This window comes from Branchiostoma belcheri, unplaced genomic scaffold, assembly GCF_001625305.1.
Source record: "Branchiostoma belcheri isolate BF01 breed outbred unplaced genomic scaffold, Haploidv18h27 scaffold79, whole genome shotgun sequence".
Lineage (NCBI taxonomy): Eukaryota > Metazoa > Chordata > Leptocardii > Amphioxiformes > Branchiostomatidae > Branchiostoma > Branchiostoma belcheri.
Window position 1 is genome coordinate 1,383,574 of NW_017804453.1, and position 23,392 is coordinate 1,406,965.

General features: G+C 40.4%; 1 protein-coding gene across 1 annotated transcript in view; it reads left to right on the forward strand.

Annotated features, from left to right (window-relative positions):
- The first annotated feature begins 1,038 nt into the window (after positions 1-1,038).
- Positions 1,039-23,392, forward strand: part of LOC109485863 (collagen alpha-3(VI) chain-like) — a 24,664-nt gene continuing 2,310 nt past the window's right edge. The window contains 49 exon segments of the mRNA XM_019789534.1: positions 1,039-1,095; positions 1,224-1,449; positions 1,730-1,839; positions 2,083-2,150; positions 2,288-2,442; positions 2,890-3,002; positions 3,148-3,212; positions 3,338-3,489; positions 3,890-4,444; positions 4,672-4,781; positions 5,018-5,082; positions 5,297-5,445; positions 5,718-5,949; positions 6,076-6,199; positions 6,398-6,623; positions 6,774-6,883; positions 7,011-7,075; positions 7,199-7,353; positions 7,676-7,788; positions 8,014-8,078; positions 8,273-8,424; positions 10,646-11,200; positions 11,731-11,840; positions 12,196-12,260; positions 12,424-12,572; positions 12,890-12,999; positions 13,208-13,272; positions 13,401-13,546; positions 13,859-14,413; positions 14,543-14,652; positions 14,778-14,842; positions 15,031-15,179; positions 15,452-15,561; positions 15,797-15,861; positions 16,055-16,200; positions 16,677-17,231; positions 17,331-17,440; positions 17,557-17,621; positions 18,195-18,343; positions 18,556-18,665; positions 18,993-19,057; positions 19,207-19,352; positions 21,091-21,645; positions 21,758-21,867; positions 21,979-22,043; positions 22,187-22,335; positions 22,609-22,718; positions 22,993-23,057; positions 23,171-23,316. Coding sequence (XP_019645093.1) covers positions 1,272-1,449; positions 1,730-1,839; positions 2,083-2,150; positions 2,288-2,442; positions 2,890-3,002; positions 3,148-3,212; positions 3,338-3,489; positions 3,890-4,444; positions 4,672-4,781; positions 5,018-5,082; positions 5,297-5,445; positions 5,718-5,949; positions 6,076-6,199; positions 6,398-6,623; positions 6,774-6,883; positions 7,011-7,075; positions 7,199-7,353; positions 7,676-7,788; positions 8,014-8,078; positions 8,273-8,424; positions 10,646-11,200; positions 11,731-11,840; positions 12,196-12,260; positions 12,424-12,572; positions 12,890-12,999; positions 13,208-13,272; positions 13,401-13,546; positions 13,859-14,413; positions 14,543-14,652; positions 14,778-14,842; positions 15,031-15,179; positions 15,452-15,561; positions 15,797-15,861; positions 16,055-16,200; positions 16,677-17,231; positions 17,331-17,440; positions 17,557-17,621; positions 18,195-18,343; positions 18,556-18,665; positions 18,993-19,057; positions 19,207-19,352; positions 21,091-21,645; positions 21,758-21,867; positions 21,979-22,043; positions 22,187-22,335; positions 22,609-22,718; positions 22,993-23,057; positions 23,171-23,316 — 7,762 coding nt within the window. The 5' untranslated portion in view covers positions 1,039-1,095; positions 1,224-1,271.

A 23,392-nucleotide genomic window follows, 5' to 3' on the forward strand; every position in this document is an offset into this window, starting at 1 on the left:
GAAGTTCAGCTGCAGTACCTAGGAAAGCCGCCAGGGGGCCCAAAATCTAATCATGTCTAGGTCTCATGAAGACCTACCCACCTACCAAGTTTCATTCCAATCCATCCACTGCTTCTCGAGTTATCTTGCTAAACCACACACACACACACACACATACACACCCACACACAGACAAACGCTACTGAAAACATAACCTTCTTGGCGAAGGTAATAATTAAATGTTTATCATACAGATTCCAAACTAAACAAGAGTTCCGAGATCTCATACCTCCATGAAATATGGGCTTGATATGTACATGTAAATTTCTTCTTTAATTACGCAAATTACCAAAAATTAACATAATATATGCATCGTGATGTTAACTTTTGATTAACTTAAAGATGTCCTAAGTATGACATTCCCATCATTCACCATTGAGAAATCATAGATTTTTTGCATTAATCATGCAAATTAGGTCATCATTTGCATAATTAGTATCTGTTGATGTTCCATCTGCCATAGGTTACATACATTACATGTACGAAAGTTCTATAATGTAAAACACTGTAATTATAGAATTTCCTCATTAATTATGCAAATAAAGTCCTCATTTGCATAACTTGCAGTTAATTATGTACATCTCTCTGTCAGATACCTACACACCAAAAATGATGAAAATACGCCATTCCTATCTGGACTTATTGGCTTTCAAAGATTTCGCCCGAAAGTCCCCTGCAGTTCCTGAACAAGCTGCTAGGGGGACCAAACCCACACCACTTATTCCTGACAGGAAAAGCTATCTGTCACCAAAAATTCAAAACCATAGCATGTTCAGGACCAAAGATACAAAAACCGGAAGTTCTGCTGCAGTACCAAGGTCATCCACCAGGAGGCCCATATTTGACCTTGACCTTTGTCTTCCTTAGACTTATCAGCATACCAAATATCATCACAATCCATAAAGGCGTTATGAAGTTATGCTGACTACAAAGTTGTGGAAACACACACAGACACACAGACACACAGACAGACGCCGCCAAAAACAATACCTNTCGAGCACGAATTACGTCCTGCAGAACGGGTTCCGGTCAAACTCCAGAGTGGGCACTCCCAAGGTATTGAACACCTGTTTTAAGTGGATTAGATTTTACAGACCAATCCTGCCTGTCCGTCATGTATGTGTACCTGCCTGTGCGCATGTATGCGATGTAAACAAGAACAATGATCACTCGTATTTCTGTAGGTTCTTGTTCTTTTGGTGAGCGACAATTTCACCGCCAGCGGACACAGAATGGTGGCCCAAAAAGCTGCCCAGAACGGAGTTGCGATGTTCGGCATCGGGGTTGGAGGAGGCCCGTTGCGGGGACAGCTGGAGAGATTGGTAGGAACGACCACAGCCGTCAGCGTCGCTACGAACTTCAAGAGACTGAAACAAGTAGAAAAGGGCGTCTTTAACAGTCTCTGTAATGGTACGTTTATTTGTTTACTTCACTACATTTGACTATATAAACGAGATACGTGTTTTCAGTAAGATACTTATTAGATGAAACCTCATATATGGTTTGTTGCTCGATGGTTTGAATTTAGGATGTGAGAAGCCTGTATACCGTTAACACTACAATCTTAACGTGTAATTCCTTTCCTAAAATGAACAAGTATAAGAGTATCAAACACTAAGTGGGTTGTTGAACAAACATCTTTATTGTAACGTTTACATGTAAGCATTATATTTCCGTCTTTTCAAAACAGTTGGCCGCTTCCTGTTCGGCCAGATTGTCATCAGAAGCCGGTTCAACGAGACTTTGCGAGACCCAGCTTCCCAGGAGTTTCTCAACCTGACTGCACAGTTTAAGGAAGGGGTGAGTAAACAGTAAAAAGAACACAACATAAATTAAATTTGCTACCTAGTGCTTCACTGAGTATTGTAAGTAACCCCAGGCTTACGAGGTTGAGGTCCATGAAGTAAAGGCACGTTCTAGTCAGATGTTTATCTATCTGTGATGATTATAATTCAATGTTGACCTGCTTTGCAGACAGCATTCAATCCGGTTAATCTCTGCTTATATTGTACTAAAATTTGGTGGATTAAAATTGTTTCCCAGATGTCTAGCATGTTTGTCGGAGGCAACTGCCTGCAGCGGATCGTAGTGACAGAATTTCGTGGAGTTGGGTAAGAAAACATTTCAATTCAACTCATTTTTAAATTAAATGTTTATCATACAGATTCCAAACTAAATAATTCTGGGATTTAAAAAATGGCATATACATTTATTTTGCCATGTCTCGAACATTTCCTGTTCAACATAGCAATGCTCTGGAGACCCAGGTGACTTTTCAAGTCATATTCGACAACACGCTACTCTGCCAGGACAACATAATAAACACCTTCAACTCAACTGTGTCCCGGGGACGGATTGGAACACTGGCAGTTGACTCGGTGTCGGCTGAACTGGGTGAAGGAGGTAAATTTACCATTTAAAGATATGCCCTATGCTTCTAAGAAATCATTAGAACATGGGCCCTGATTTGCCGAAGTGTTAAATGAGGCCAGGATAAATCTAAACGCGCGGTTGACGAAGTAGAAATCCCAAGCAAGCTGTGACGAAACCAACAAGGTTGAAAGCTTCCTTCCTGTAACAAGACAGTTGGATTTTTCGGGACACAAATTCATGCACGGCTATTCCAAGAATGTCTTATAATAAGTAGTTTGCAATGGTACGACGATCGCACAACTTATGTGACCAGGCACCCGGGCCACAAGTCACCGGTGAATAGGTCTTAAGGATTGTTTTTTAAGATTGAAAGTAAAATCTTCAAAAGCAAAGACGAATCAGAGTGAAATATAATCTGCTTTACAAACATTTCGCTACAGCATTTAAAATGAAGTTAATGAACAGTTGTTATTTCAGGAGGAGTGTCAGCCTATGCCACTGTGACCATTACAAGTCAGTGCTTCAGGCCAGCTTTACTAGACGTTTCATCAATAGAGTACAGTCAGTTCAAAATCCAACTTGAGGTGCAGGTAAGGATATAACCAGAAGGTTATAATTTCTTTCTCCAAGATTGTGGATTCCTCTGCCCCTACGTACACTGGAAATTTTAGTTAAATGAATCCATCAGATTTATGAAAATAGCTACTAATTGCACTTTCGTTTGTCATGGTACAGCTTCTCAGCGTGTTTTCAAATGTGGAAGGCATTCGGTCCGTCCAGATTCAAGAAATGTCACCTGGGTATGTTACTTTGTACTTAAAGATTCGTCTTTGATAAACTATGTCTTTAATTGAATCAATCATTGCTGTTCATCAGTTGTTTAAAAAAAGTTATGTATACTCACTGCGGCCTTTATCTCTTGCAGACCTTCTGGCTGTTCGATCAGTGTTGTCATTCGGTTGCTGTTGAGAGCAAGAGATTTCCAGATGACACAACAAGTCTTCATACAGGCTGTGTCTGGCGGAAGCCTGGGGGTTTTCACGATTGACCAGAGTACAGTCTTTTTCGGCCGCACCGGTGAGGTTTGAGTCTACAGCTATGGTTATCATTAAGTTGCTTTGATATATTTCTTCTTGAAACAACTTACGTCATTTATACCCACGACTATGGTTGCTATACGCAACGGGTGCCCTGTAAACAGTAGACCGGATACTGTAGCCCTGCCCATCTCCAACATAGAAATGCAAAATAAAAACGTGTAAAAGAAAATATCTGACGGACATGCAAGCACTTTCCCATTGGTCGAACCAATGATTGCTATGCTATCATTGGCTAAACTATTAAGTGTGATGGGCAGTCAGGATTGGCCTCGAGTGTTGAAATACTGACATCTGAATATGTTGTCTACTCTCTACTGTGCATTTACCACTAAGCAAACTTAAAATCGACATTCTATATTGCATGACTGTGACAACAGAGCCAGTGTGCAGGGCGCCACTTGACATCGTCTTCGTCTTGGACGGCTCTGACAATGTCGGCCGGGAAAACTTTGACCGTGTCAAGGCTTGGGTCAAGGCTGTCATCAGCGGCTTCTCCATCGGCGTCAACACAACCCAGGTGGGTTTGCTGCAGTACAGCTCTCAACCGCGTGTGGAGCTGTCCGTTGGAGCTGTCAGCAACATGTCGGATCTTCTCCAGGCCGTCGACGGCGTGACGTACATGGCTGGTGGGAACAATATCGGCCAGGCGCTGCAAATAGTCAGTACTAGCGCCCTCCTACTTGGCAATGGCACGCGCTCGAACGCCCGGAAGGTTGTTATGCTGGTCTCCGGTGGAAGCTCGAGTGATGATGTCATAACGCCTGCCCAACAGCTGCAGCAGACAGGTGCTGTCGTTTATGCTGCAGGTGTCGTCAAGTATGACGTCACCGAGCTCGAAAACATAGCCAGCTCGGCACGAACGGCGGCAACTGTCGGCAGCTTCGCCGCCTTGGACGATCTCAGGACATCGCTGCTGTCGTCCGTCTGCACAGGTAAACACGGCATGCCGGCGTATTTCTTCAATTGGCAACAGTGGCTGTCATATATTGCTGATCATTGCAGGAATGTGCTATGTTGTCAGAATGTAACGTTATGTGATAGCTATGTGTAGCACAAATGGCCTGGTCAAGGTTTTATTTTTATTAACATGGAGTTATGCGAATTCCATAACATTTTCGCCTGACAAAAGTTACATATATACATCCTATCATGCTTGCAGTACCCGCTCCTCTGGTGGCCTACGTGTCCGTAGATGTACAATTCACCGAAGACCTCCGAAATCCGAGTTCAGCGGCATATTCCATCCTAGTGACACAGATCAGAACACAGGTTAGTAAGGGCGCGGTCACATACGTCGTATGATCGTCATACGATCGTGGACTAAGGGCATTCGCGAGAGTCGTATGCATCGAATACAATTTAGCTGTTTTTCATCGATAAGTTAGTCCCTGTCATCGGTCGGTTCTGTCAAAAAGGCAAGAACAAGGATTGTATTTACGAGGTCCTGGTAAGGCTTTATTACTCACTCCACCCAAAATAATATTTGTCTGTTCATTGTTCCGTAGCTTTTGCTCCTGTTTAGAGACATCGTGGGACTTCAGGGCATTGCTGTCACCAATTTTCACCCACAGTGAGATGGTCATTTATTCTTAACCACACTCTAATTTGATTAGATGTAATTGAACTTGCACTCTGGAATCCTCACCTCTTTGTTGTCATATTGACAAGAAATACAGAGATGGAAGATGTAGAAACATAGACATAGATATATTTTTTTCTCTTGGGAAGAATCTAACTCGTTTTTCCTGAGATGAATACATGCGAATTTCTATCTGCCTCTCAAGTGCCGGAAACACCACACGGGTGTATCTGAGTCTGATTGTCGCCCCTTACATCTCTGTGGCCGTGGAACATCGCTTCGAAACTGCAGTAAACACTGGAAGAATTGGCAGCTTGGTCGTCATTCCGGGCTCACTCTACATATTTAGGGAAGGTGAGAAACATCAAACAAAACACCAAATGTTTGTTTGAGTGGATGCGCTGTATCTCTTTATCCGGACAGAATAGGTTGACAGCACTTGGAAGGGGGGAGTTTGATAATATGACAGGAGGCCAAAGGGAGCAACCGGAAGCCAAGGATTGTATTATTCCTGGAAGACTGAAATTTCCGATTTCTTGTTTTGTATTATTCCTTCTAAAAAGTTACCATTTCCTCCAACTGTTCTCAACTTTAAATACTATTTATGAACCACTCATTACTTGTAGGAACAACAGCTGCACCTCCAATAGAGCCCCTACAATGTCGGAATGACGTTGACCTGGTGTTTTTATTGGATTCGTCAAACGCTGTCGGTCAGAGCGGGTTGACTTGGATAAAAAAGTTCATGACTTCAGTCATGGAGTCACTGATAATCGGACCGGACCACTTTCAGATAGGGGTATTCCAGTTCAGCGAAAATGCTCGTCAGGTGATAGCCCTAGGAGCGTACAAGAATAGGTAAGAGACAAATTTCGTACTAAAACAGATATGTGAAATTGATCAATTCTGAAATAACTTAGGTATCTCAGTCAGTTTCGAAAGAGATAGTTTGTCTTAATGCGTTCTCTCATCTTTGTTTTTCAGCACGGATATCATACAGCTGGTTAACGAGACGACATTAATCGGCGGACAGGCCAATCTAGAACTGAGTCTGATCTACGTTCTTAGAAACGGATTCAGGTTTAGCTCTAGACAAGGAAAAGTAAAGGTACGTATTTGGTGCTGATGCTTTGGATGTTGATCACCAGAAAGAAGACAACGATACCAATCGATAGGTATATTGAACGGCGTTTTAACATGCAAACCGTTTTCTAACCTTTGGTCGTTGATATAGGGATTTTTCTCCCTGTTGGTCAATACGTGTTTTCCTTTCCTTTCCACATTGTTCTCATGTTACTGCCTACAGGTTGTCGTTGTGTTGACCAGTGCCCAGCACAGCGTTGATTCTGCGGAACTTCTAGCTCAGCAGGCCAACCAATATGGTGTGGTGACCTTCGTGATCGGAGTGGGCGCAGCGCCTCTGCAGAGGCAACTGGAAAGAATCACGGGCTCCAGTAGCGCAGTGACCGTTGTTAATGGTTTTTCCAACCTACCTGAGATGGATAGGGCTATCGTGAACAGCCTTTGCAATGGTATCTTGATGTTCTCCATGCTGTCATCTTTCTAAATACTTACCAGAAATCTGAAGGCTCAGAGTTTTTTTATTACTATATTACTATATTGTTTTAGGGGATATTAACAATGCAAGACAGATAAAATCAAGCCTATATCCTGTTTTTCAGTTGGTCAACTCCTATACGGCAAATTTGTCATCAGGACACCGTTTAATGAAGCACTGAGGAACACCAGTTCTCATTACTTCCAAACTCTAGCTGCACAGGTCCACGATGGGGTAAGTAAGAGAAATATAGAATTTTTCTATCAGGTTTCTAGAGACTATTTTGTTTAAAGTCAAGGGTAATTGAAACACAAGCATAGTAGGTACGAATAAATTGGTTACTCATTTTGTTGCTTCACAGATTGCTGGAATATTGAATCGTGACTGCGTTCAACGAATAGTCGTAACGGAGTTTCGCGGATCTGGGTAAGTTTTTTTATAAATCTGCATTGCATTGTGTAATGAGAACACTACTGCAATCATAATAGTGTCATAACTGGTTAGGCAGATCTCTGATATCGTTATTTATGTCACGTCTTTGAATTGCAGAAATGATCTTTACACCGAAGTGTCATTCCAAATCCTTGGGGAGAACACAACACTCTGTCTAGAGACCTTGGTAGGAAATTTCACATTCACAGTGTCTACAGGACGAATCGGGGCATTAGTGGTCGACACAAGTTCAGGGACACTTGGTTCTGAAGGTAATGACATTTCTAAATGTATTCTTCGTGACGTTCTGCAAGGATCTTGTTGTCAAGATAGATTGGTTGATAAAGCAATGAAACTGCATCTCCCATGGTTTCAAACATGTCTTACTTCCAGGTAAGGAACTATCATCTTGGGTGACTGAGATGTGGGTTTTTATGTAGATTAGGTTGACGTGGGTTGGGAAAGATTGGCAGCCAGAATGTCAGAAAACGGGGGTGAGCCTACAGATCTCAGAATCTGGTCTGGAACCAGCACAAATTATTGTTCGGCTCCGGGACTTCCCGTAAAATTAAAATCTCTGATTTCTTTCCATAGAGGAAGTCACAGCGTATGCGTCAATTACCATCACCAGTCAGTGCTTCACAGCTGCCCTCCTGGATCCCACTTCACCCGAACATCAGGGGCTCAGAATTCAGCTGGAAGTAGCGGTAAGCAGAAGCTTTAGAACAGTAGCGAAAGGTACATTTAGAAATCGTGAGAACTATTTCCGGCGCTATGTTACATGCTTCTACATGATATCGATGGTTCGGTCCTGCCTAAAAAGCATGTATTACCTGTCAACCGTCAGACCGAAGGAAGACAGAACCTTAACTGCTCTAACAATTCTTTTCTTGTTTCAACACAATGAAAATACTTATTATAATGCCTTTCAGGCAAGCACCATCTTTTCGAATGTATCGGGAATCCAGTCTGTCCAGATTCAAGAAATATCAAATGGGTACGTGAACCAATGTCTTCAATCTCGAGCTCCGCGATCGACATACGTTTATGTTACAATTGTAATTAGAATCTCAATGTTATTTACTATATAGCACTAACGCTGCGGGTTAAGATATAGCTGCGGTCGTACGCTACGTCTCCCATTGTGTCATGCCTAAAGTATTTGACTTTGTGTTCTATTTTGATTATAAGGCTTAGCGCATGCTCGATCGACGTCCGACTTCGCCTGCTGCTAAGAACCGGTCAGTTTGAAAGATCACAGCAGATCTTTCTTCGAGCTGTTCAAGAACAAAGATTTGGAGCATTCACCTTGGATTCAAGTACAGTCTTCTTTGGCATCACAGGTATGAATTTCATGAATTACTTATTCAAAATATCAGAAATCAGTGGGGCTTTTTGTTTTGTAATATAAGACAATATGCGTGCATCTCCTACTTTACTTTGCACTAAGTCCTTCTGACGAGGAAGAGATGTATGTTCATGTCACCGAAGCAATGGCCACCGAAGCTCAAGATAATTCCTTAGAAGGAAATTTGCATGTTTTTATCTAAGTTTTCTGCTGACGTTCATTTTATCCTTATAGCTTAACAAGAATTCAGAGATTTTATACCTCCATGAAATATGAGTTTTTGTAAATGTTTTTTTGTTTATTTGTTTATTTGAATTTACCACAAGATATACAAGTGGAAGGGAGGACAAAACAGGTGCATTGACACCTTTACAAGTTGTCCTCCCAAACACAACATACAGAATATAAAAGCAGATTACATTATTAAATGCAAACCAAAAATTTCTATTTGTCGTACTTAGCATAATCTAGTCTAATTTATGGTTTTCTAAATTCAAATGACAATATTTCACGTAAAATTCCTCTCCTTTGTCATACTTTATTTCAACATGTCCTCATTAATTATGCCAATGACCTTTACATTAACACAATGACCTCTACATCAACATAATACATGTATAGCGGTGTTAACCTTCAAGTAGCTTACACATGTCACAAGGTATAAAATTCCCACCAATAAGCAGTCACAGAATTTTCACATTAATTATGCAAATTAGGTCATCATTTCATAATTGGTATCTGTTGATGTTCCGCCTGCCACAGATTAAATAGATTACATTTATAAAAGAACTATTATATAAAACACTGTAATTATAGAATTTACTCTTTAATTATGCAAATTAAGTCCCAATTTGCATTTAATTATGTACAACTCTCTCTCAGCTACCTACACACCAAAAATGATAAAAATACGTTGTTCCTATCTGGACTTATTGGCTTTTAAAGATTTTGCCAGAAAGTCCCCTGCAGTTCCAGAACAAGCTGCTAGGGAGACCAAACCCACACCTCTTATTCCTGACATGAAAAGCTATCTGTCACCAAAAAGTCAGGACCATAGCATGTTCAGGACAAAAGATACAAAAACCGGAAGTTCTGCTGCAGTACCAAGGTCATTCACCAGGTGGCACATATTTGACCTTGACCTTTGTCTTCCTAAGACTTACCAGCATACCAAATATCATCACAACCCCTAAAGGCGTTATGAAGTTATGCTGACTACAAACGTGCGGAAACACAAACACACACACACACACACACACACAGACACACAGACAGGCCAAAAACAATACCTCTATTTTTACCTCCATGAAAAATGGAGGTATTGTTTTTGGCGCGTCTGTCTGTGTGTCTCTCTGTGTGTTTGTGTGTGTGTGTGTGTCTGTCTGTGTGTTTGTTTCCGCATATTTGTAGTCAGCATAACTTCATAACGCCTTTATGGATTGTGATGATATTTGGTATGCTAGTAAGTCTTAGGAAGACGAAGGTCAAGGTCAAATATGGGCCTCCTGGTGGATGACCTTGGTACTGCAGCAGAACTTCCGTTTTTTGTATCTTTTGTCCTGAACATGCTATGGTCTTGAATTTTTGGTGACAGATACCTTTTCCTGTCAGGAATAATGATGTGAGTTTGGTCCCCCTAGCAGCTTGTTCTTGAACTGCAGGGGACCTTCGAATTCGGGCGAAATCTTTGAAAGTCCAGGTAGGAACAACGTATTTTCATCATTTTTGGTAGGTAGGTAGCTGAGAGAGAGATGTACATAATTAAATGCAAATTATGCAAATGAGGACTTTATTTGATGACAAATGAGGACATTCTATAATTACAGTGTTTTACATTATAGTACTTTCATACATGTAATGTATGTAACCTATGGCAGATGGAACATCAACAGATACTAATTATGCAAATGATGACCTAATTTGCATAATTAATGCGAAAATTCTATGATTTCTTAATGGTGAATGATGGGAATGTCATACTTGGGACATCTGTAAGTTAATCAAAAGTTAACATTACGATACATATATTATGTTAAAGCAGAGGTCATTTGCGTAATTAAAGAAGAAATGTACATTTAGATATCAAGCCCATATTTCATGGAGGTATGAGATCTCGGAACTCTTGTTCATGGAGGTAAAAAAGATCATGCGGTAGCTTTTCGTGGAACGTACGTGTTGCCATACATTATCCAATGAGATGATTTTCCTTTATACAGAACCAGTATGCAGAGCCCCTCTAGACATAATCTTTGTCTTGGACGGGTCTGACAACGTGGGTCCAACCAATTTTGAACGCGTCAAGGCGTGGGTCAAAGCGGTCGTCGGCGACTTCGCGGTAGGCAGCAACAACACTCAGGTAGGACTGCTACAGTACGGTACCCGTCCGCGGTTGGAATTTTCTCTGGATGTCTTTACTAGCCAGCAGGAAGTTCGTGATGGTATTGACGGTGTGGCGTACCTAGGAGGAGAAACAAACACAGGGGAGGCGCTGCGAACACTCATATCGGCCGGGTTTGCGGACAATAATGGAGTTCGAACAACAGCAGCCAAAGTGGCCATTGTGGTCACAGCAGGGAGGTCAAGCGATGACGTTGCTCAGGCCGCACGAGATGTCCAAAGGAGTGGTGTACTAGTTTACGCCATCGGTGTTGGAGGGTACGACTTGAGCGAATTACAAGAGATTGCTAGCTCAAGTCGCAGTGTGGCAACTATGGACAACTTCCTAGGGTTGAACGACCTGAGGACATCATTGTTAGCGTCTTCATGCACAGGTGCTTTATCCTCAATTTCGTTCTTTTCACTTATGTTGAGGCACAGCATTTTAAAAGAAATGTGATGGTGTATGCACACTTTGAAGTAAATAGTTTCACTTGTAAATAGGATCTGGTCATTTAAAGGTTAAAAAATATTGTGTTTGTACAAGATGCTGCAAGGTGATAAGTATGTTAACATGTGTCATAAAGTAATTGTGCTAGCATGAAAGTTAATCTGAGTTCAAAAGGGTAAATTACATTGTTTTATGGAACAATAAGACCGTTTTTCAGCGTAGACAGTTTTCCAGCCAAAGAAATTAGACTCACCAGAATTTTGACTGACTCAAAAAGTCTTATTCAGCTATCTACCCAAATCGCTCAGAACACGTGACTTAATGCAGGCGTAACGTCAGAAATTATCAACTTGTTGGGGCGTGGACATCGATTTCTGATTTTGAGCTAGCTGGAGAACAGTTTAATATTTTCCATCCTGTTTGTAATTGTTATATGCAGAATTCATCTAATCACCCACTTTCCACTATTTTCAGTCCCCGAAACATTGGTGATCTATTTCACAATAAATGTGAAATTCAGCCAGCAATTGCGAAATCCAAGATCTTCTGCCTTTGTGACGTTAGTCGCACAAATAAACACAGAGGTAAGGAATGTTCTGTAAAGTATACCAGTCTATAAACAAAGTTTGAATCCTCTAGTTGCAGGGTATTTTGCCGGATTACGTGCAAGCAGCAGTGCCTTTTGCCCTGCTGAATAGCACACATTATACTAAGCATGCGCGCAATTTTTATCTGTCACATTGAAATTGAATATATTCAGTCACTTAAACTATAGGCCTCATTGGTGTTTAAGAATATGACCGATGAGTTTGTCTTTTGGTCTTCTTTTCTATGCCTTAGAATGGAAAATGAAACCATTTTAGCCACAAAAACACCACACTGTTACCATTCAAATTCTCGTATCATCCTTCTAAAGGTATGTCCCTACTATTTTTTCAGCTCCGCCTGCTGTTCAGAGATATTGCTGGATTTCATGGCGCTGTGGTTTCCGGCTTCCGTGCCGGGTAAGCTGCTCACAAGCTTAATACATTTTGACGCAGATGAAATGATGTTAACATGTATATTATGTTATCCAATATAACCGACATGACTAATATTAGTATTAGAAACGTTAACAGGTGATAAATGACATGCAACAAACTGACGATTGATTTTTTTACCTTAAAGAGCCAACAGTAAGGTGCAAGTGTATGTCAAAGTGTCCGTGGCCTCCTACATCAGTGTGACACTTCAGCTGCGACTGACGGCTACTGTGAACACGGGCAATATTGGTAGCTTATCCGTTATTTCCGGATCAACGGGAGTCCTGCTGGAGGGTAAGTCAAACGTTCCTACCTCTTATAGAATGAGGACTACGTCGCATACGTCGTACGGTTGTCGTACGATCGATTGCAAACCGAGGTTATTCTGTGACAGAAGAGCGTGTGTACTATAAAACTCAACTGTCTTGTTATACAAATGATGCATAAATGCGTGTCAGCAGCTATTTCTGTCACATCCTGCCTGAAAATGATGATATAACATCAAAATCGTACGACGGCGGACGGCGAAAGTGACGTCTATACGATCGTTTATGAGACAATGATTGGTTTGGGGCTTGTCTACAAATTGTTCATACATATCCTGATTGCAGACATACCGGTAACAGTAGCCAGTCTGGTAGTCCAGGAACTTTGCAGTGGAGACCTTTTCGATCCACAGTCTTCCGCATATACGGCCTTTGTCTTCCGCGTACTGTCAGTGGTAAGGGATTGAAATGATTTTTTTCTTGCTGATTTTGATTATCATATCACCATCATGTTATGTTGTTATTGATAATACCGAAACTACGTTTAGTACATATGTGCCGAAATTTTGCTACCCGACCGCTTATTATACAAAGGTTGCAGATTCTACATCGTCTTCTTCATAATTGCACTATCAATGATTGGAATGTTTTCTTTTTTGTCAGATGCTGTCCGTTCTTGGGCATATCCCGGGGTTACTGTCCGTTCAAATAACCAACGTTGGTTGCTCGTAAGTACAGTTTACGTCTAAGGATGTTTGTCAATTCCAAAAAAACAAAACAATCTTTAAGTTGTACTTGAAAAAGAAGAATGCGACAGACTGTCGTTCGTAATATGGATATATTTCTTATATTTCAGGGGATTGTACATCAGAATCACGGCCAGTACAGTTCTAGTTTCATCAGCCTCAAACGCCTTTGTAGCCAACTTGTCGGCGGCTGTGGAATCAGGCAGAGTGGGTAACCTGACTGTTGACCCTTCTTCACTTCTCTTCGGTCAAGCAGGTAAGCGGCATACCTGTGATAAGCAGTGATGAAATATTCTAGACGTTAATCTATATTAGAAATGAGATAAACATATATTTTTTACGCCAAGTGGCTAGGCTAGTTACGTTGACACACGGGTCACGGGTTTGATCCCTGGCATAACTACAGCTGGCTAGACGTTGTGTCCTGGACATGAAAATATAATCACCACTAGACACTAGATTGTGTTAGGACTAACTAAATTAAAGGCTGCTGCATTTGGAAGTAGTAAACCTATGTACTAAAAATGTTCTTAGATGTTTAAATGTTAATAATGTCTCTTCCTTACAGCACTACTCTGTGGTAGTTCACTGGATATCATTTTTCTTGTCGACGGTTCCGGAAGCGTGGGACCGACCAACTTTGAGAAAGTCAAACTGTTCATCAACAAGGCCGTGTTAGGATTTGCTATTGGTCCCACTGCAACACAAGTTGGGGTTATACAATACAGCACCAGAATCAGGCAAGAATTCTCCATGAATTCTTTCCAAACAGTGAGGGGTTTATTGGGAGCAATCGACGCCATAGAATACATGCAAGGCGGCACACAAACGGGAAAGGCTATCCGTTACGCCAGCAAGTATGGCTTCTCATTTTTTGATGGGGCTCGTCAAGGAGTTCCTAAGGTGCTGGTTGTTGTGACGGATGGAATTTCGGCAGACGAAGTAGCTGATCCAGCTTTGGAAGCCCAGCAAGAGGGCATTGTTGTGTACGCCATTGGTATTTCCAACTACGATGTCAATCAGCTGCAACAAATTTCCAGTACGAACGAGACCTCAGCTATCGTGGCCAACTTCAACCTTTTGGATAGCGTGAGAAACACATTGTTGACAAGCGTGTGCGACGGTAAGATTTCGTGTTCAAGTTTGTAAATTTTGTTCAAATATAGAATGTTGTTCAAGTTTGACGAGGCTTGGTCGAAATGGATGTTTAACTGTGTATTCTTTGTCTATTTCTACTTCCTCATTACATCAGTTCCCACGCCTGTGTTTATAAGCCTGACACTGACCATCCAGTTCTCTCCAACGCTGAGGAACCAGTCCTCTATTGAGTTCGGCAGTATTTCTACAGTCCTCTCAACTGAGGTGAGCCCGGGTTCTTACTAGCTTGAGTAATGTTGTGGTCTAAAGACGTTTAATCTTCATTGTGCACATGTTGCCAATAAGACTTCACTCGATTACCCACCTCACCGCATGTTTTTCTTTTTCAGATATATCGGATATTTTCCATTATTCCGGGATTTCAAAGTTTGACCATTGTGGGACTGCAGCCGACGTAAGTACTTAGGCGCTGTCTTTTAGTTACGAGAATCGTGGTTGAAATTTAGTTTCTTTATCCTGAGTTTGTATTAAGGATACATATTCATAAATCGCCTAGAGATCGTCAATGAATGTATGTATATGCATTCTAAAACTTGCCGTTAATCCAATGACAAACATACGTTTTCTGTATCACATCTGTAGATTCATCAGTCAAGTCAAGGTGACCATGACCTTATTTGTGGCGCAGTTCTCAACAACAAGCATGAAAGAAGCATTCATCAGTGCTGTGCAAACTGGCAGTTTGGGGTCGATATCAGTGAATGCGTCTTCTGCAGTCGTCATTGAAGAAGGTATGGACTAAAATGAGTAGTGTGCCATCACGAAATGCTAAGTCTTTTGTGCAGCCGCGTTCCCAGTTTATATTTTGTTAATACACATATAATTAGTAAGACGAAGACAAAGTGACTCTGCTCAATTATACAACTTCAGTGCAGCATTACTTGCAATTAACCTAGGTAATAAAAAATATAGATGATAATCTGAACTGGAAAGTATCATCTGCCATATAGAGACGTAAATAGTATGGTGATTTACGGCATCCCATCGCTCGTTTACACCACAGAAACCACACAAGTGTTAGTTAGCTTCGTCAACACGGAACAATGCGACGCTAATCTTCTGAACCCAGACTCAACAACGTACAAGGCATTCATCATTCGAGTCGAGAATTCGGTAAGCGTTTTTTGTGTGTGTACATTTAAAAGGGTTCAAACATTCTTGTCGACTAAAAGTTATCAAAGAAAATCAAATAAAATGGAGTAAGGATTACCTTAGATATCAGGATTTTTTTAATCTGTGAATGCATCATCAGGATGTTTGCTGTATTCTCATTGCCTTTCTGTCTGTACTGAATGTGTTAAACTCGTGTTATGTCATCACTAATACATTCCAATTTACAACTATTCAGGTGCTTCCAATTGTTGGAGATATCCCGGGGTTGTTGTCTGTGAAAGTGACCAGCGTTAGCTGTTTGTAAGTGACTTCTGCTCCTCCATAAAACATTTTAGAATAAGTTGTAGGCGTTGATTCGTTAATTTTCTTTCATGATAAAATCTATCTGCATTTTATTTCTCTGCCATCGTGAAATTACTAAAAACTGATCAGTGCTTTTCAGTACTCCTTGCGTTATGTGAGAATCAATCTGAATTTAAATGTTCTTTTCTAGTGGTCTGTACATCAGAGTGACTATTAGTATAGGAGTCGTGTCCGCGTCCTCTAGTACACTCGTGATGACAATCTCTACAGCTGTATTATCAGGAAATGTGGGAGGCTTGACTGTTGATCCAAATTCATTCACTTCGGGTGATGAAGGTACGTAGATGGTGATCAACATTGTCTGCAGTGCAAAAAACGAATAAAGCAGATAGATATTCATAATTCTTGAATATTGAAGAAACCTTCATTGTACATAGTACATGTATATACTCACTGGGTTAAATACAGTTCACAGCAAAAAAATAGTCTACAGGTACATACATATAAATGCTTCTCACGTCTTTATAATCATGGTTGAAATGTAAAAGCAGATATGTGTTAATATCAAAGGTTTCTGTATACTCAATATATTGATTTTGTATTACGTCAGTGTATATATTACGGAAACAGATTGTATCGGTCACTAAACATCAACCCTCTTCATGTAGTATATCTAGATCTATTTTAGTATAATTGTTAAGTTTGTTAGTTTCTGATTTGACTTTAAAACTTTGCAGTGTATTTATTTGTCGAATCTTGTATGTAAAGATGACAAGCAAAGATGATAACAATGCCAATCTTTCTTTACACAGCTTTATTGTGTCAAGCTCCTCTGGACATTATTCTTTTGCTGGACGGGTCAGGAAGTGTAGGGGCCAACAACTTTGAAAAGGTCAAACAATTTACGAAAAAGATTGTCGAGACCTTTGCTATTGGCCCCTCATCAACACAGGTAGGAGTTATCCAATACAGCACGCGAGTAAGACAAGAATTCTCTATGAACAGCTTCCAAACGAAAGAAAGTTTGTCCAGTGCAATCGACGATATTACATACATGCGAGGCGGTACCCTGACGGGAAGAGCCATCAGGTACGTGAGGAGGTATGGCTTTGCAAGATCAGATGGAGCTCGTCCCGGAGTAGCGAAAGTGCTCATTGTCGTCACAGATGGCCTTTCGTATGACGCAGTGGCAACACCTGCCTACAAAGCAAGACAGAACGGAATCCTTGTCTACGCTATTGGCGTGTCGGGTTACGACCTGCCGCAGTTGGAGCAAATCGCCAGCAACAACAGGACATTGGCTGTGGTGGACAACTTCAACCTACTGGATAGTCTGAGGAACACGCTTTTGACAGGCGTTTGTGATGGTAAATACCCTCAATAACATTTTCAATTCAATGCTTGAGAAGTTTTGATTTGTTTTGAAGAATTGGTGTTGACTATTTCCTATCTGATGTTATCTACAGTTGTGCCACCAGTATTTGTGAGTGTGACATTGAATATCCAGTTCTCCATACAACTGAGAACCCCCGGATCGAGTGAATTCTCCAGTATCACCAATGATCTCAGGACAGAGGTACGAATAGGGGTTGTTGCCCATTGGAATAAAAGCACGGACGATGAACGTATTTTCACATGTAAATTGTAAAAGAAATGTTGACACTATAAATGACACTTTCAATTTCTTTGCAGGTATACCAACTGTTTATATCGATAGTGGGATTTCAAGGTATATCCATCGTCGGTTACCAAGCAGCGTAAGTAGATCTTAACTTCTAGAATTTCTACAACTACCTATCATCGTATATTTAACCGCTAGGTTTAATGGTATGGATTTTATTTGCAGAACATTCCACAGCCCGAAGGTTGAATTACATGTCACGTACATTGTAAAACAACTTGTGACAAATGAACTAAAGGTTAAAGGTTAAAATAACAGTTTCGTTAAAATAACAAATTAAAATTAACACGACGGCATGTAGTAGGATTGCAATACAGTAGAGTATAACGTTACAACACATTAAATCATTCTTAATAATAACCCTTTCATACCATTCTTAAGATTTAGTTTACCTTTTCAGTTTCTTACTTAAGTTTAGAAATACATTTCGCTGTAGGAAATTCTGGATAAGTTCTGGAAAAGTAAGTTCTGGAAAAATAAAACTGTATTGGTATTCTCACTACTTATGTTTCAGAGGTTGAGACTCCCAAAGGATGAGTAATAATTCCTTTTTACTGGTTCGTGATAGATCATAGGAAACATGAACAGTATGATAGGTTTCATAAAGCTTTATGACTATGAGAAATCAAATGTATGGGTATCATTTTAGCCCTAGCAATCAAGTCAAAGCAACAGTAGCTGTCTTTGTTTCCGAGTTTGCTGCCGCCGCCATGAAGCAAACCTTTATCACCGCCGTAAGTACAGGCAACCTGGGATCTACATCAGTGAATGCAAGCTCCGCCATCGTCATCGAAGAAGGTAACGATTAAAAAAAATTCAATTCACTGTATTTTTCTACCTCACGTTTCGCGGAATTTGGTACTGATTGATACCACTTAAGAGACAACGTTAGACGAAAACGCCATATTAATTACAACAGAAATACAGGTGTCATATAATAGTCATTAAGATATCTCTCCTCTATGATACGGATGCCAATCACATTTTTCACTGCGTGTTGTTTCCACTAGAAACAAATTCAGCCGTAGTAAGTCTGGTTGTCCAGAACAATTGCAGTGCAGATCTGCTTGACTCTGAATCAACAGTGTACATAAGTCTGGTCGCCCAAGTCGAATTTGCGGTGAGAATTTACAAACCACTCGGTAAAAAAGGATAGGCGTACAACAAGTATTGTTCTTGTGATTAAGATTCTTTGTCCGTGACTATTATCTGTGCATGACTTGTAATAAGCAAATTGTTGTTCTGATCCTAGTTTTCAAAAAGTCCTAGTACAAGGAAATATAAAAACCCTGCATACTAGTAATTGTATTCTGCATGAATCGATAAGTTTGTCTTGTTTATTTTGTTTCGCGGTGAAGCGTCAGAAACATTTTGGAAATCAACAAAGACATCAATTCCTACTTTCTTTTGTTACTTGGAGGTTTATTTCCATCTTGTCGATCTTCAGGTGCTGTCTATTCTTGGAAATATCCCAGGAGTTTTGTCCGTCGAAGTGACCAGTGCTAGTTGCTCGTAAGTAAAATCATCTGCAGACCAAAAACATTATCTTGATTTTAATTTTAATTTTAAATGAGGTCTAAATACGATACTTGCAATTAATATACTACTATAATATTTTCTTGATTAATGTACTTGCCTTGGTCATGTTCTTTTTTCTCCAGTGGGCTTTACATTCAAGTAACTATCACTGTAGTGGTCGTATCCACGTCCTCCAGTACACTTGTGACGACAATCTCTACAGCTGTATCTTCGGGAGATGTTGCAGGCTTGAGTGTCGATCCAACTTCATTCGTGTCTGGCGAAGAAGGTTAGTAGATAATGATCAGACATATTAGGGCAAAAAACGATAAAGAGCTTTTTTAAATAAACGCCTCCCTTTTTACCTTCGCCAGGAAGGTTATGCTTTCAGTAGCGTTTGTTTAGTGTGTTTGTGTGTGTGTGGTTAAGCAAGATAACTCAAGAAGCTTTGGATGGATTGTCATGAAAGTTAGTAGGTGAGTAGGTCTTGATAAGACCTAAAATGATTAGGTTTTGGGCCTCTTAGCGGCTCGTTATAATACTGCAGCTGAATTTCCGGTTTTTAAAACTTGCGCTATGGACATGATAGAGTCACTAATTTTGGGTGGTAGATAGCTCTTTGGCTAGGGAATAAGCAACATGAGTTTGGCCCACATGTGTCTTGCTAATAGGAACTGCAGGAGCGTTTGTTAAAATTTCTTCGAAGGAGGATAACTCAAGAACCGGTTGATGGATTGTCGTGATCTTTGGTATGTAGGTAGCTGTAGTAATGTTCCATATAATTAGATGGTAATTATGCAAATAAGGAGCTAATTTAAATGACTAATAAACGAAATTCTACAAATCTGTTTAGTTCGATAACAGGACGGTAAAAGACTTGTGACATATGTAATTGAGAACGAGAGGAGCACCCGAAGATATAGATTAGGTAAATGAAGACTTGATTTAAATGATTAATGGGAAATTATGCAGTATTATCATATAGCCAGGTGACGTTGACCAATCAGAAGGCTCCATTCCACATTCCTTATGACGCCATAATGTCACAAATAGAGTCAAAACTGGGTATTTATTCATCCCAATCCATACATTAAACAACCCAATTAATCACCCGCATATGACCTCAGGTGACCCAATAGAATACGGCTCTAGTTCTAAAAAATCCAAAAATAACTTAAGCTGTGTTCCATTGACCTCGGGTGACTCCCATAAGAACACCTGTTCCCTGCCTGTGACCCAGTTAACGTGAACTCTACCCAGTGACCTCAGGTGACTCCTATGATGGAACTATGTTTTATATTCTATTCAGCATGTGTATTGTGTCACTTACTGCATCACTTTGGATAGGCTATCGTGTAAGCTATATGATAATAGCGTTAATGGCCTGCCCTTTCTCGGTGAATATGGTGTGATAAAGCCTTGTCAGTTGCTATAACCACCTCATAAAGCCACCGCGTTCGCTGCGCTCACTTGGTGGCTTTATTCGGTGGTTATAGCAACTGACAAGGTTTTATCACACCATATTCACCTCGGGGCGGGTCATTAACCCTTAATTAACTGCTAGGCTTTTCATCCTTGCAGCATTTGGAAGTTTACTGAAGGTAACTAAATAAACATAAATAAACATAATTAAATCATGACCTCATTTGCATGATTTATGAGGATGTGCTGGAATATAATAATATAATAATAGCATTTTTTGCTAAGATAAGGCTGCCATTGGGTGGAGAATATGATCATTATATATAAACCATGCAAATGAGGCACGTATTTACGAAATCAATGAATAAAAATATATAGTTCGTCCACAGGAAGGGTTGACATCATTTGGCGAAGGTATGAGATCGTGGAGGTCTTGTTGATTATAGGCTTGGCTTTAAAAAGATTAGCGGTATGACTGCGAAGTATTAACATTTTTAAGTAAAAAATGATAAAGGCTTATTACTTGTCTGTTTTGTTTCGGTACTATGTAGAAAAGGCCATTCTAGAAACCTCATTTTTCAAAGTAGAACTCTTTCTATTTACAGCATTGTACTGCCGAACTCCTTTAGACATCATTCTCCTGCTAGATGGTTCAGGAAGTGTAGGGGCCAACAACTTTGAAAAGGTCAAACAATTTTCGAAAAAGATTGTCGAGACCTTTGTCATCGGCCCCTCATCAACACAGGTAGGAGTTATCCAATACAGCACGCGAGTAAGACAAGAATTCTCTATGAACAGCTTCCAAACGAAAGAAAGTTTGTCCAGTGCAATCGACGATATTACATACATGCGAGGCGGTACCCTGACGGGAAGAGCCATCAGGTACGTGAGGAGGTATGGCTTTGCAAGATCAGATGGAGCTCGTCCCGGAGTAGCGAAAGTGCTCATTGTCGTCACAGATGGCCTTTCGTATGACGCAGTGGCAACACCTGCCTACAAAGCAAGACAGAACGGAATCCTTGTCTACGCTATTGGCGTGTCGGGTTACGACCTGCCACAGTTGGAGCAAATCGCCAGCAACAACAGGACATTGGCTGTGGTGGACAACTTCAACCTACTGGATAGTCTGAGGAACACGCTTTTGACAGGGATTTGCGATGGTAAATGCCCTCAATAACATTCTCCAATTCACTGATTGAGCTGTTAATGTTTGTTTTGAAGAATTGTTGTGTGCACTGGTGTTGACTTATTCTCTTTGGCTGTTACCTTTAGCTGTGCCGCCCTTGTTTGTGTGTGTGACTTTGGACATCCAGTTTTCCACACAACTGAGAAACCCCGAATCAGCCGATTTCTCCAATATTACCAGTGTTCTCCAGACAGAGGTATGAAACAAATTTTTGCCCATTGAAATAAAATCTAGGGACATGGGTTAAACTGTTTGTAGGTTTAATGCATAAAGCAACATTGATGACATTTTGAATCTTTTTGTGCAGCTTTCCCAACTGTTTGAGTCTATCGCGGGATTCCAAAGTACATCAATTGTCAGTTACCAACCGGCGTGAGTACACTTCTAATAAGTCTAATGATATTTGATGATGTACATTTGTAATCGTAATAGTATTCTTGTTAATTAGCAATTCTCGTAATAGAATTTGAAGAACACATGGAAAAGCAAATCTGCATGTCTTGATACCATTTCAGCCCTGGAAATAAAGTCAAAGCATCGATTGCTGTCTATGTTGCCGTGTTTTCGGCTACCACCATGAAGCAAACCTTTACCACGGCTGTAAGCACTGGCAACCTGGGATCTATATCAGTGAATGCAAGCTCTGCCATCGTCATTGAACAGGGTAAAACGTTGTTTTTTTCTTAGTACTTTACTTTTTAGGCAGTCTATGTTTTTGATAAATAAGCGAATGTTTGTTGATCTGAAGATAATATTTCGACCATAGCTCTCGGCCAAGAAAAGACGAGAACCATGTTTATTGTTAGGCAAAAGCATAAAATGCTTGATTGTAGTATATGGCATGCATAGCAAGGACCGTAATCATTACCCAAACCGTACCTCCGGCTGTTGTTAATGTTACTGACGCTTAAGTCAAGCTATGTTCACCTTTTACCAGAAACCACTTCAACCGTCGTAAGTCTTGTTGTTGAGACCAATTGCAGTGCAGATCTGCTCAATCCTGAGTCAGCAACGTACATCTCCCTGGTCGCTCGAATTGAGTCTGCGGTAAGAGTACACAAAAAACTATTTTAATAAGATAAATACTAGGCTTAAACATGATAAAACCTCGGTAGATCTCCATGCAGAAGACCCTAAACAAGTTTCTGTAGATATGGACCTTAATGGACACTAATCTTTATTACAAGGAAACGGTAGACTAATGCCATTTTTCATTTCTTCACTTGACTGCGTCTTTTTATCTTACGTCGGAATTGACGTAACGTTCGCAAAGAGTAACATGCAGTTTTTCAGCGTTTTCTTTTGTCTTTCTTATCTTTAGGTATTGTCGATTCTTGAAAGTATTCCAGGTGTTGTGTCAATTGAAGTGACCAGCGTCAGATGCTCGTAAGTGCGACTTTATATATATATATATATATATATTAAATTTGACTACTAAAACTTCCATAACTTCTTTTTACATTGACAATAACCTTGAATATGTTGTTTGTTTTCCCCAGTGGACTTTACATCAGAGTCACCATCACTGTAGTGGTCGTGTCGTCGTCGTCCAGTACACTTGTGACAACAATTTCTACAGCTGTATCATCAGGAAATGTGGGAGGCTTGACTGTTGATCCAACTTCATTCTCGTCTGGTGATGATGGTGAGTAAATGGAGACTTTGGTTTGGGCATGGCTTTTGTCTGATCTGTCCTGTCAATTCTTAATTGGTTTTAATGT